This window comes from Dipodomys ordii, unplaced genomic scaffold (assembly GCF_000151885.1).
Source record: "Dipodomys ordii isolate 6190 unplaced genomic scaffold, Dord_2.0 Scaffold21, whole genome shotgun sequence".
NCBI lineage: Eukaryota > Metazoa > Chordata > Mammalia > Rodentia > Heteromyidae > Dipodomys > Dipodomys ordii.
This window is the reverse complement of record NW_012267237.1, coordinates 1,112,078-1,123,525: the sequence shown is the minus strand read 5'-3', so window position 1 is coordinate 1,123,525 and position 11,448 is coordinate 1,112,078. Positions and strand designations below refer to the sequence as shown.

Genomic DNA, 11,448 nt, shown 5'->3' with positions numbered 1-11,448 from the left:
CCTGCCCCTGCCCCTGCTCCTGCCCTCCCCTGCCCCTCCCCTGCCCCTGCTTCTGCCCTGCCCTGCCCCATGCCCATCCCAACAGCTTGAGGCCATGGCCATCCCAACTGACATGGCCTCTCTGGTCTCCAGAGGACAGCTCTCCCTTCTCCTGGGGCCCTGGGGGAATTCTCACGTGACCCCATTGAGGTCAAAGTGAGTTCTGCTCTCGGGCAGCCTTGCTGTTGGAGGAGAGGCCTTCCACGCTCCTGTGCCACCAGGACAGAGCTAGAATTTAGGCCCTGGGCCGGGCACAGTGGCCCAGGGCTGTAATCCCAACTCTCTTAGGAGGCCGAGATTGGGAGGATCGTGTGTCCTCCAGGTCAGAGCTGGGAAGCCCATGCTGGAGGGCCTCTGGGGGAGCCTGGCCTCTGCTCCTGGGCCTCCCCGGGACCAGGGAGGAGGGGGGAAGGGGCTCTCGGAGCCAAGCCTCACAGGGAGGCCCGTGCGGAAGGTGCCGGGTGGGGCAGCCACGCGCATCCTCAGCCACGGCCGCTGTGTGCTCTGGGTCTTCTCACCAAGGCTCGGGGCCGTGGCCAGTTGTGCTTTGTTCAGATTTCCAGCCAAGGCCCAGCTACGGTGGGGTGGGACGTGGGCGCGGCGGCAGCTGCTCCCCGGGCCAGGCCCAGCCCATCCGCCCCTGGCTGGGTCTAGCTCTCGGGCGGTGTGGCTGGCAGGCTGCGCCTGGCTCAGCACCCCGGCCCTGGCGCGGCCACGAGCCCCTGTGCTGTCGGTTTCAGTTCGTAGTCGTGGTCAGCATTGTGACTTTCAGACCGCCCCACTATGGAGCCTACGTCTTCCCAGACTGGGCCAACGTGCTGGGCTGGGCCATTGCCACCTCCTCCATGGCCATGGTGCCCATCTACGCCACCTACAAGCTCTGCAGCCTGCCGGGTTCCTTCCGAGAGGTGGGTGTCAGGATGGCCGCCACACTCTGACCCCCCACGGGCCCTCACCAGCCCTGGTGTCCTTCCCTGGCTCAGCTCTGAGGAGGCTGGGGAGGAGGGCGATGACCAGGGCAGGGGGGAGGGGAGGAGAGAGGGAGGGGAGGAGGGAGAGGGCTAGTTGACTGGTGTAGAAAGGAGGGTGAGCATCCAGTGTGTCCCTGTGTGTGCCTGTGCACCTGTGTGCTGTGTGTCCCTGTGTGTATTTGCCTCTGTGTGTGTACCCAGTACCTGCGTGTGTGTGAACTTGCACATCTGCGTGTCTGCAAGCACCTGTGTCTGCATATGTGTTTGAGTGTGTGTGAACTTGCACATCTGCGTGTCTGCAAGCACTGTCTGCATATGTGTTTGAGTGTGTGTGAACTTGTACATCTGCATGTCTGCAAGCACCTGTGTCTGCATATGTGTTTGAGTGTGTGTGAGCTTGCATATCTGCGTGTCTGCAAGCACTGTCTGCATATGTGTTTATGTGTGTGTGAACTTGCACATCTGCATGTCTGCAAGCACCTGTGTCTGCATATGTGTTTGAGTGTGTGTGAACTTGCACATCTGCGTGTCTGCAAGCACTGTCTGCATATGTGTTTATGTGTGTGTGTGAGCTTGCACATCTGCGTGTCTGCACGTGTTTATGAGTGTGTGTGCAAGTGCCTTGTGTATCCACAAGTGTAAGTGGACATATTTTATTGTGTCCCCGTCTATGTCTTTGTCTCTGTACGTGACTGTCTGTACCCACATCTCTCCGTGTGTTGCACTGTGCACAAACACTTGCATTCCCTCCCATGCGGGATGCCCACCATAGGGGCACCAAGGTGACCTGAGCCCCCTGCAGGCCATACCCACCTATGGTGGAGCAGAAGCCACAAGGCAGCCAGACACGTGCGCGCACGTGAGTGCACACACACACACACACATACACACACACACACACACACACACGGTGCCGGAGCTCAGGCTGCCTTCTGCTCCTCCACTCCACTGCATTTACCGCTGGAAAAAAATGTTGTTGTTGTTGTTTTTTTGGTCGGTCGTAGGGCCTGAACTCTGGGCCTGGGCGCTGTCCCTCAGCTCTTCAGCTCAAGGCGAGCGCTCTACCACTTGAGCCACAGCGCCACTTCTGGTTTTCTGGTGGTTTATTGGAGATAGGAGTCTCATGGTCTCTCCTGCCCGGGCTGGCTTTGAACCGCGATCCTCAGATCTCAGCCTCCTGAGTAACTAGGATTACAGGCGTGAGCCACCAGCGCCCGGCTGGGAAAAAATGTTAAGGGTCTCACAGTCAGTGTGAGGGTTTCAGAGTCAGTGTGAGGGTCTCACAGTCAGTGTGAGGGTCCCACAGTCGGTGTGAGGGTTTCAGAGTTAGTGTGAGGGTCTCACAGTCGGTGTGAGGGTCTCACAGTCGGTGTGAGGGTCTCACAGTCGGTGTGAGGGTTTCACAGTCAGTGTGAGGGTCCCACAGTCAGTGTGAGGGTCTCACAGTCAGTGTGAGGGTCTCACAGTCGGTGTGAGGGTCTCACAGTCGGTGTGAGGGTTTCAGAGTTAGTGTGAGGGTCTCACAGTCAGTGTGAGGGTATCACAGTCGGTGTGAGGGTCTCACAGTCGGTGTGAGGGTCCCACAGTCGGTGTGAGGGTCCCACAGTCAGTGTGAGGGTCTCACAGTCAGTGTGAGGGTTTCAGAGTCAGTGTGAGGGTCTCACAGTCAGTGTGAGGGTCTCACAGTCAGTGTGAGGGTCTCACAGTCAGTGTGAGGGTCTCACAGTCAGTGTGAGGGTCCCACAGTCAGTGTGAGGGTCTCACAGTCAGTGTGAGGGTTTCAGAGTCAGTGTGAGGGTCTCACAGTCAGTGTGAGGGTCTCACAGTCGGTGTGAGGGTCTCACAGTCGGTGTGAGGGTCTGCTGTTTGACCTTCTGTGCTGTGATTGCTGGAGAAGGTGAGGACACAGTTCCTGTGGTGGGAGGCGCAAGGCCCCATGTGCTCAGGTTGTCTGGGCTCCTGGGAGCAGCTGCCTGGCCTCAGCAGGAGGCCCATCACTACATTCATGGGCTCCAAGGACTGCACGCTGGGACCACACAGCCTCGGTGGGGCCCGGCACAGAGCGCTGACCAGAGCTCCCAGCCCCGGCCTGTTCTAGGTGCACACGGCTCCCCAGCCCGGGCCTGTTCTAGGCGCACACACAGCTCCTCAGCCCGGGTCTGTTCTAGGTGCACACAGCTCCCCAGCCCGGGCTTGTTCCAGGTACACACACAGCTCCCCAGCCCGGGTCTATTCTAGGTACACACACAGCTCCCCAGCCCGGGGCTGTTCTAGGCGCACACAGCTCCCCAGCCCAGGTCTGTTCTAGGCGCACACAGCTCCCCAGCCCGGGTCTGTTCTAGGTGCACACACAGCTCCCCAGCCCGGGTCTGTTCTAGGTGCACACACACAGCTCCCCAGCCCGGGGCTGTTCTAGGCGCACACACAGCTCCCCAGCCCGGGGCTGTTCTAGGCACACACAGCTCCCCAGCCCAGGTCTGTTCTAGGTGCACACAGCTCCCCAGCCCGGGCCTGTTCCAGGTACACACACAGCTCCCCAGCCCAGGTCTGTTCTAGGTGCACACACAGCTCCCCAGCCCGGGGCTGTTCTAGGCGCACACAGCTCCCCAGCCCAGGTCTGTTCTAGGCGCACACAGCTCCCCAGCCCGGGGCTGTTCTAGGTACACACACAGCTCCCCAGCCCAGGTCTGTTCTAGGCGCACACAGCTCCCCAACCCGGGTCTGTTCTAGGTACACACACAGCTCCCCAGGTCTGTTCTAGGTGCACACACAGCTCCCCAGCCCGGGTCTGTTCTAGGTGCACACACAGCTCCCCAGCCCGGGTCTGTTCTAGGTGCACACACAGCTCCCCAGCCCGGGGCTGTTCTTGGTACACACACGGCTCCCCAGCCCGGGGCTGTTCTTGGTACACACACAGCTCCCCAGCCCGGGTCTGTTCTAGGCGCACACAGCTCCCCAGCCCAGGTCTGTTCTAGGCGCACACAGCTCCCCAACCCGGGTCTGTTCTAGGTACACACACAGCTCCCCAGCCCAGGTCTGTTCTAGGTGCACACACAGCTCCCCAGCCCGGGTCTGTTCTAGGTGCACACACAGCTCCCCAGCCCGGGTCTGTTCTAGGTGCACACACAGCTCCCCAGCCCGGGGCTGTTCTTGGTACACACACGGCTCCCCAGCCCGGGGCTGTTCTTGGTACACACACAGCTCCCCAGCCCGGGTCTGTTCTAGGCGCACACAGCTCCCCAACCCGGGCCTGTTCTAGGTGCACACGGCTCCCCAGCCCGGGTCTGTTCTAGGCACACACACAGCTCCCCAGCCCGGGGCTGTTCTAGGCGCACACAGCTCCCCAGCCCGGGCCTGTTCTAGGCACACGCAGCTCCCCAGCCCGGGGCTGTTCTAGGTGCACACAGCTCCGCAGCCCGGCCTGTTCTAGACGCACACAGCTCCTCAGCCTGGGCCTGTTCTAGGTGCACAGAGCTCATCCAGTGAAGCTGCTGTGGGTCAGTGGGTCACAGGTTTGCTGCCCCACGGACACAGGCCTATTGCACATCCACCATGCAAAAGCCAACAGCCGCACTCTCTCTTAGAAACTGGCCTACGCCATCACACCCGAGAAGGACCGCCAGCTTGTGGACAGAGGGGAGGTGCGCCAGTTCACAGTGAGTACCCTCGCCGGGCAGGCCTTGCGGGAATTGAACAATCCAGAGAACCGCATCCAGGAAGCCAGGAGGACTCGTGCAGAGAACGAGCCATCAGGAGTGCCAACCTGGGCCACTGAAACCTGGGTGTAAGGACAGGGCAGCCAGCGGGCGGCAGAGAAAGTGGAGAGGAGGAGTCTAGTGGGCTCTTTGTGAGGGGAGGGAGGGCTGAGCAACCGTGAGGATCTGCAGGGGCCGGCCCACCACTGGGGAGCAAGAGGAGGAAGGGAGGTCTACTCGGGTTCCAAATCATTCTCTTCTCCATCCACTTAAGATTCATTTGTCTGATGACTTTGATTGCACCAGGCTTGTTTTGCATTTGCCAGAAATACAGTGTGTGTGTGTGTGTGTGTGGATTCGAACTGGGAGCCCTGCACTAGCTACTTGAGCCATTGCCCTAGCCTCCTGGTGATTTTAACATGTAGGTATCCATTGTAGGACTGCAAGCTAGTGTAGTCCTCCAGTCTTTCGGGTGAACTGGCTTGCATTTGTTGTTGACTATTGACACATGGCCGCTTTATTTTGCTGTTTCTCTTAGTTACACTTGCCCCATTTTTACATTTACTTTTCTGCCAATAGGGCTTTGTTTGTTTTCCTTCATTTTCTGCTCTCTGCCTACTTGGAATTTACATTTTATTTGATTTTTTCATAGTTATCCTTGAAGCTGGTGACTATTTCACTTGAAGTTAATCAATATTAAGATACAGTTGATCAACTCAACCCCCTGTAGCATATCACAGGGACTTAAATGGCCAATTAATGTGCTATTGTTATCCAGTCACCCAAATTTCCCTTGTTAACCCAAAGTTAGACAGTGTGGCTGGCTTTGTGGGCTGATTACTCTGTGTGGCGACTTCCTGGGGTGATTACTCTGTGTGGCCCACATTCTGGGGTTTGTGTGTATCACTTCCTCCACTTTTGGCATAAATATCTTGCCTTCTAGGGTCATGTTCTGGCTTTTCCAAAACCCTTTGAGACAGCCCCACTTGGGGTGACCTCGTTCCCTTTCTTTCCGCACCCCAGCCTCAGGCTGGCCTGGGGGTCTCGGAGCCTTTGTTCCTGACCCCAGACCGGCGTGGGAGCCTCGCATCCAGCATTAGGGCTTTGCTGCAAGGCACAGGAATGGCTCTCTTCCTGTGTGCCACCTCAGGCCGTGGTGTGTGGGCAGCATCTGTGTGTGTGTGTGGTTTTCGTCAGTTCTAGGGCCTTGCAGCTGCACATTATGATCTTGCCTTTGGCTGTCCAGTGTTTTCCTCTCCGGTCGGGAGCATTTGTCCTGGGCCTCACTTGGAATTCTTTTCATTCAGGGGTCCAGGAACAGAGCACACTCTGGTCACTATCCACAGGTGGCCATTGTCTACATGACAAAATAAGCCACAGGATGCTGCATGTGAAAGCTAAATGCTGACAGTAACCAGATCTTCCCCCCTTCCCCATCCCTCCCTCTCCTGTACCAGATCCCCCCCACCCCCGTCCATCCCTCTCCTGTACCAGATCCCCCCCCCCCATCCATCCCTCTCCTGTACCAGATCCCCCCCCACCCATCCCTCTCCTGTCCTCAAAATAAACACCATCCTAACCCATTCTGAAAAGATAGATGGATGGATAGAGGATAGAATAAGCGGATACATGTATTGATGGAAAATAGATTTAGGTAACAGACGGTAGGAAGAGTAAGAGAACAGACAGGCGTGTAGCTGGCAGTAGGGAAGCGTCCTGTGACTGCAGTGCATGGGCTGTCTGCATCCCTGGTCGGAAACAAACCATGGAAACTCCTGGTTTTGTTGGTGTGGCAGTACTGAAGTTTGAGTTCAGGGCCTTGTGCTTGCTGGGAGCGGCTGTGCTTCTTGAGTTCTGATCAGTAGAGGTCTTGCTTCCTGTCAGGAAGGTGATCCCCTGGTTACACTCTCACCTGTGCCTGGAGCCGGAGGCACAGGCCACTGCAGTAGCGTTTTGCTGGCTGAAATGGGCTTTCAAGAACTCGTCCCCTTTGGGGCTGGGAAGGTGGCTCAGTGGTAGAGCGCCTGCCTTGCATGCCTGAGGCCCTGGGTTCGATTCCTCAGCACCACATAAGCAAAAAGAAAAAAGCCGGAAGTGGCGCAGTGGCTCAAGTGGTAGAGCGCTAGCCTTGAGCTGAAGAGCTGAGGGACAGTGCCCAGGCCCAGAGTTCAGGCCCCACGACCAGACCCCAAAAAAAACAAAAACAAAAAGAACTCGTCCCCTGGGCCACCTGCAACTGTGATTCTCCCAGCACCAGCCCCTGGTGGCTGGAAGCAGGCGTGGCTCACACCGCCGGCCACAAGCTCTTGTTTTGAGGATGTTGGAGCACAGTTGTTGGCCTCCTGCGGAGTCCAGGAGTCCAGGTGCTTTCCGGCAGCCGCACTGCCAACCCTGCGGCCTCCTTGTCCGATGCTCCCTACCGACCGTGGGGTCTCATGCAGACTGCAGGCTGCAGAGTCTATCCTTCCTTCAGGGGGGACTTGAACCTTAAGAAATGGTCGGGTCCAGAGGGGATGGGTGGGGGGATGGGTGTGTTTCTAGGCCACTCGGGAGTCAGCAGCAGACATTGGGGTTTCACTGCGGAAGCCAGCCATGAATGTACATGTGTCCTGAAGATCTTCCCTCCAGCTGCTGGTGTCCAGTGTGGGCCAGCTCCCTGCGGCACCCTGGCCGAGGCCCTGCCCTGGCGCTCAGATGCGGTCCAAGGCTCTCCTCCAGGAAATGACTGATTTATAAAAGTCAATGGCGTCCCTCATGCCCTCGAGAGCATCTGTGCCCCTTGAGCTCCTCTGTGGCAGGCGATCAGCAGGAAGCCCCAGGCCCACAGGCGGCCGCTCTCCACGTGGCTTCCGCCTCCTTCTGAACCAGCGCTTGTTTCCTTCCAGCTTCGCCACTGGCTCCTGGTGTAGACCCAAGGGAGGTGGCCAGCCGGGCAGGTCACCCACCACGGCAGAGACGTCCAGGGCGCTTGGAGGCCCGAGTGTCCAGGGAAGGAAAGAAGGCTGCTTCCACCCCTTCCTCTGCGTTTCTGAGACACCCGAGACATAAGACATATCCTCAGCCTTCACCCCACTCCACGCCAGAAGAGGACTCGCTGTGCTGAGCTTCTCTGTAAGAGCAGCACAACCTGCACGGTGAGGCCCTCCCCTCCCCCCCCCCAGGGTAGAAGCCAGGCTCCCCTCCCCCAGGGCCACCCGGAGCCCGGGCCCTGCTGTCCTCCCTGCGCTCAGGGCGGGGACCTTGCTAATTGTAAATACACTGTGCTCTCAGTAGCGGCCTGGATCATTTATTTTGCTCAGATCTAAAAAGCCAACTATCCTATTTTGTCTAATTGTGCAGAAGATTAAATGGAAAACCCTGCTAGTGTGCACACAGCCCTGTCCCGGAGCTTGTGTGAGGCGAGGCTCCGTGACGTGAGCCGCCGTGCTCGGCCCGCACGACGTCCAGAGGGTGAGGGCTCTGTGTGGGGCTGGGAGAGTCTGTCTCCTCGTAGCTGAGGGAAATGGAACTCCTGGAAGGAACAGGAGACACCACCGCTCTGGCCCTGGTGTACCGGCCAGCTCAGTGGTGGCCCTGCGCCTCGCACCAGGTGCCGTGGGGGGAGGCCCTTCCCTGCTGGGGAAGGCGGTAAGCAGCATCTTAGCTCATGATCAGCACACAAGGGCCGCGTCTGAAAACCTGTTGGCTGATATCTTGGGGTTTGTTTACAAGAGTAATTGACAAATACCAAGCGAGGAACGTGGCCGAGACCTGCTCTCCCAGCTCTCCCAGCCTTCCAGCCTTCCGGGTGTGATGGCTGCAGGCCAGTGGATGTTCCGATCTGCCCTGGGGCTGCTGGGCTACAGCCCGGCCTGGTTCCCGTGTGCCCGCAGAGATCTGGCCACCATCTGCTTCTGGGAGCCTCTCCCATGCCCCCTGCAAAAGGACCTGGCACTGAGGACTGGAGCCCTGTGCTCAGTGCACGCCTCAGCCTCAGGCTTCCAGACTGTGAGAGGCGTCGGCCTCGGCCTCTTCCTGAGGCGTAGCTCTAGACATCCAGGCAGCGTCAATGTGTTTGTGTCTCATACTCAGTGCTTTGTGTGGGTCCTGTGAACAATAAAAAAGCTCTGTGTTGGAAAATGACCTCAGCCGCATTGCCGTGTTTTTGTCTGACCCTTGTTGTGTGCTCAGCCCTCAGCTCACACCTGGGGGGAGATCTGCCTGCCCCTGCTCCACTGGAGACCTCGCCCCCAGCCGCACACAGCTGCCCAGCTCCCTGTCCCCACAGGTCACCCTGGCGGTGTGCGTGTCAACCAGTCTGCACATACTTTCTGACCAGGGGACCCTGTTGTCTGTCCACCTTCATGTCGCCCCTCACCCATCCCTCAGCACTGGCCGGCTCCCTGTACATCCAGACTTGGACCCCACAGGCAGGCCCCTGTGTCAGGGGTCCAAGATCAGACCTATCCAAGGATCTCCTGAGGTCCCTGGCCCTGGCCCTCTATCTCTTGTCCACTCTGTGGGCATAGGGATGCTTTGGGGCCCCTCAGCGGCCCCAGCCACACCTGAAGGAAGCCAAGTCTCCGGCGATTGCTGCCCTCCGCATGCCCTATGCTTGGTTACACACAGCCCAAACGAGACCCATAACAGCCCAGCATGAGCACAGGGCCGTGCCCCCCCGGTGTGGCCTCCCCAGCACACACTCAGATCCCCAAAGGACAACCCTGCTTCCTCAGGCTCGGACACAGTGAGAGGCCAGGGCTCTCCTGGCCTCAGACGCGAGTGCGAGCCTCACCCAGCCTGTGGCCTCGGAGCGCGGGCCGCAGCCGCAGGAGGTTTGCTGTGGCTCGTGTGACAGGCCAGCCTGCCGGTGGGGGTGGCGGAGGGCCCAGCCTGCAGGGCCCGCCGTCCCGTGTGGCAGGGAGGTCACAATCACCCTCCAGACGCCTGCACCTGCTCAGTCGACAGAGTCTGCTGATTCTTGTGGCACAGCCGTGGCTCAAAGACCGGCCACACATGGGGCTGGGCCACCGGGGTGCCCCCTCCCTGGCCCCAGAGAAACGGAATGCACAGGAGGCCAGCACGGTGCTGGGGGGGACAGAAGGGGCCCTCAGAGCCCCCTTGCAGGGAGAAGGGCTCGGTGAGCCCCTGAGGCCCGGACGCGGGGACGTCCATGCAGAAGAGGACCATGGCCAGGGCCGGTGGCCATCCTGGAGGGCGCTCCAGCCTGAGCGCAGAGCACACGGCCAGCACATGCCGCAGCTCAGAAAACGCTCAGGAAGCAGGTGCTCAGGGAGGCCTCACTGGGCAGGAGGAGCCACCGCCGGTGGGAAACGACCCCGGTGGGGTGGGTGTGCTAGCCAGCCTGCCCTAGCTGGGGGAGCCACGCACTGATGGGCGCGCGCTTTTGGAGATTTCAATCCAGGATGCGGAGAAGTAAAGACACTGGGATCCCACTTTCCCCTCGAGGCCACACCCCCGTGCCCTCATGCCCATTAGGCCCCCATCCTCACGGCTCTGCCATCACCCCCCCCCGCTCTGCCCCCCCCCTCCCACCAGGGCCAGCACTCCAGCACCTAGGTGTCCACAGAGCTGCCTGTGTGGTGGATACATAAACCTAGACTGAGGTGCCCGGCCTTACTGGTCACCAAGGAAGCACAAATAACCCTCACGCCGTCCACCACGGCTGAACCTGGAAAAGCCTGGCCCTGCGCCTGGGGGAGCAGGAGCTCTGGTAGGAAAGCCCGAGAGCAGAGCTTGGGAGGGTGTGAGGCGTGGTCCGTGGGACTTGACCGTTCCTCGGCAGGTGCCACTGGACCCTGGCCACGCGTGGCCCTTCTTGTTCCTGCCCATCAGCCTGGCCTGAGCCACCGGCGGTGGTGCTTCACTCCGCTCACCTGTCCAGAGCGGCTGCCCCGGGCACCGCCAGCCGAGGGGGCACGCAGGTCCTCCACGCAGCCCCAGCTCGGGACGCGGCCAGCCGCCCTCACACGGTCCCGCCCAGTCCTGTCTGCTTCACATCCTTCTAGCTGTGAGAACCTGCTCCAGGGCTGGGGGTGTGGCTCCTCTTGTGTGCACAAAGTCCTGGGTTCCATCCCCAACACCACAAAGGAAACAGGAACTCCAATCCCCAGGCCCCACCACCCTCTCCTCCGTGTGCCTGGCAGGTGAGCTCACCTGTAATCCCCGCTCCTTGAAGGCTGAGATTAGGAAGAGCAGAGTTCCAAGCTAGCCCAGGTAGAAAGCAAAATCCTGTAGACAAAAGCAGGTCTGGCATAGCACCAACACAAAGGCACTTGCCAACCAAGGGTCTTGGGCCCCAGCACCACCCCCTGGCCTCTGCACTCTGACTCCTCAGCCCAGCTCTCTGGGGCTGGGGCTGGTCTGGAAGGTCCCAGACCAGTGAAGGAGGGGTGGGGTGGGGCGGGGCTCTCTGATGTCTGCCCTGCTCCCAATACGAACCTTTGAATCACTTTTGGTGCCCGGAAGTAACTGCAACAGCCTGCCATTGGCCAGCACCTTGCTGAGAACACAAGCATCGCTCCATCCCCTGGACACGGGCACCGTGCGCAGTGGGGAGGGCAGGGGAGCCGACACTGCGCTGCTGGCAACACAGCTCACACGGGGTGACGAGTGTGCCAGCGAGCGCACCGCACAGCTCACACGGGGTGACGAGTGTGTCAGCGTGGGTACCGCACAGCTCACACGGGGTGACGAGTGTGTCAGCGAGCGCACCGCACAGCTCACACGGGGTGACGAGTGTG

The 11,448-nt window shown here is 59.7% G+C and overlaps 1 protein-coding gene across 1 annotated transcript in view; it reads left to right on the top strand.

Annotated features, from left to right (window-relative positions):
* Slc6a3 (solute carrier family 6 (neurotransmitter transporter), member 3) overlaps nt 1-7,625 on the top strand; it is a 35,640-nt gene extending 28,015 nt beyond the window's left edge. The window contains exons 12-14 of the mRNA XM_013013853.1: nt 780-947; nt 4,595-4,666; nt 7,591-7,625. Coding sequence (XP_012869307.1) covers nt 780-947; nt 4,595-4,666; nt 7,591-7,614 — 264 coding nt within the window. The 3' untranslated portion in view covers nt 7,615-7,625. The remainder of the gene's footprint in view (nt 1-779; nt 948-4,594; nt 4,667-7,590) is intronic.
* The last annotated feature ends 3,823 nt before the right edge of the window (nt 7,626-11,448 follow it).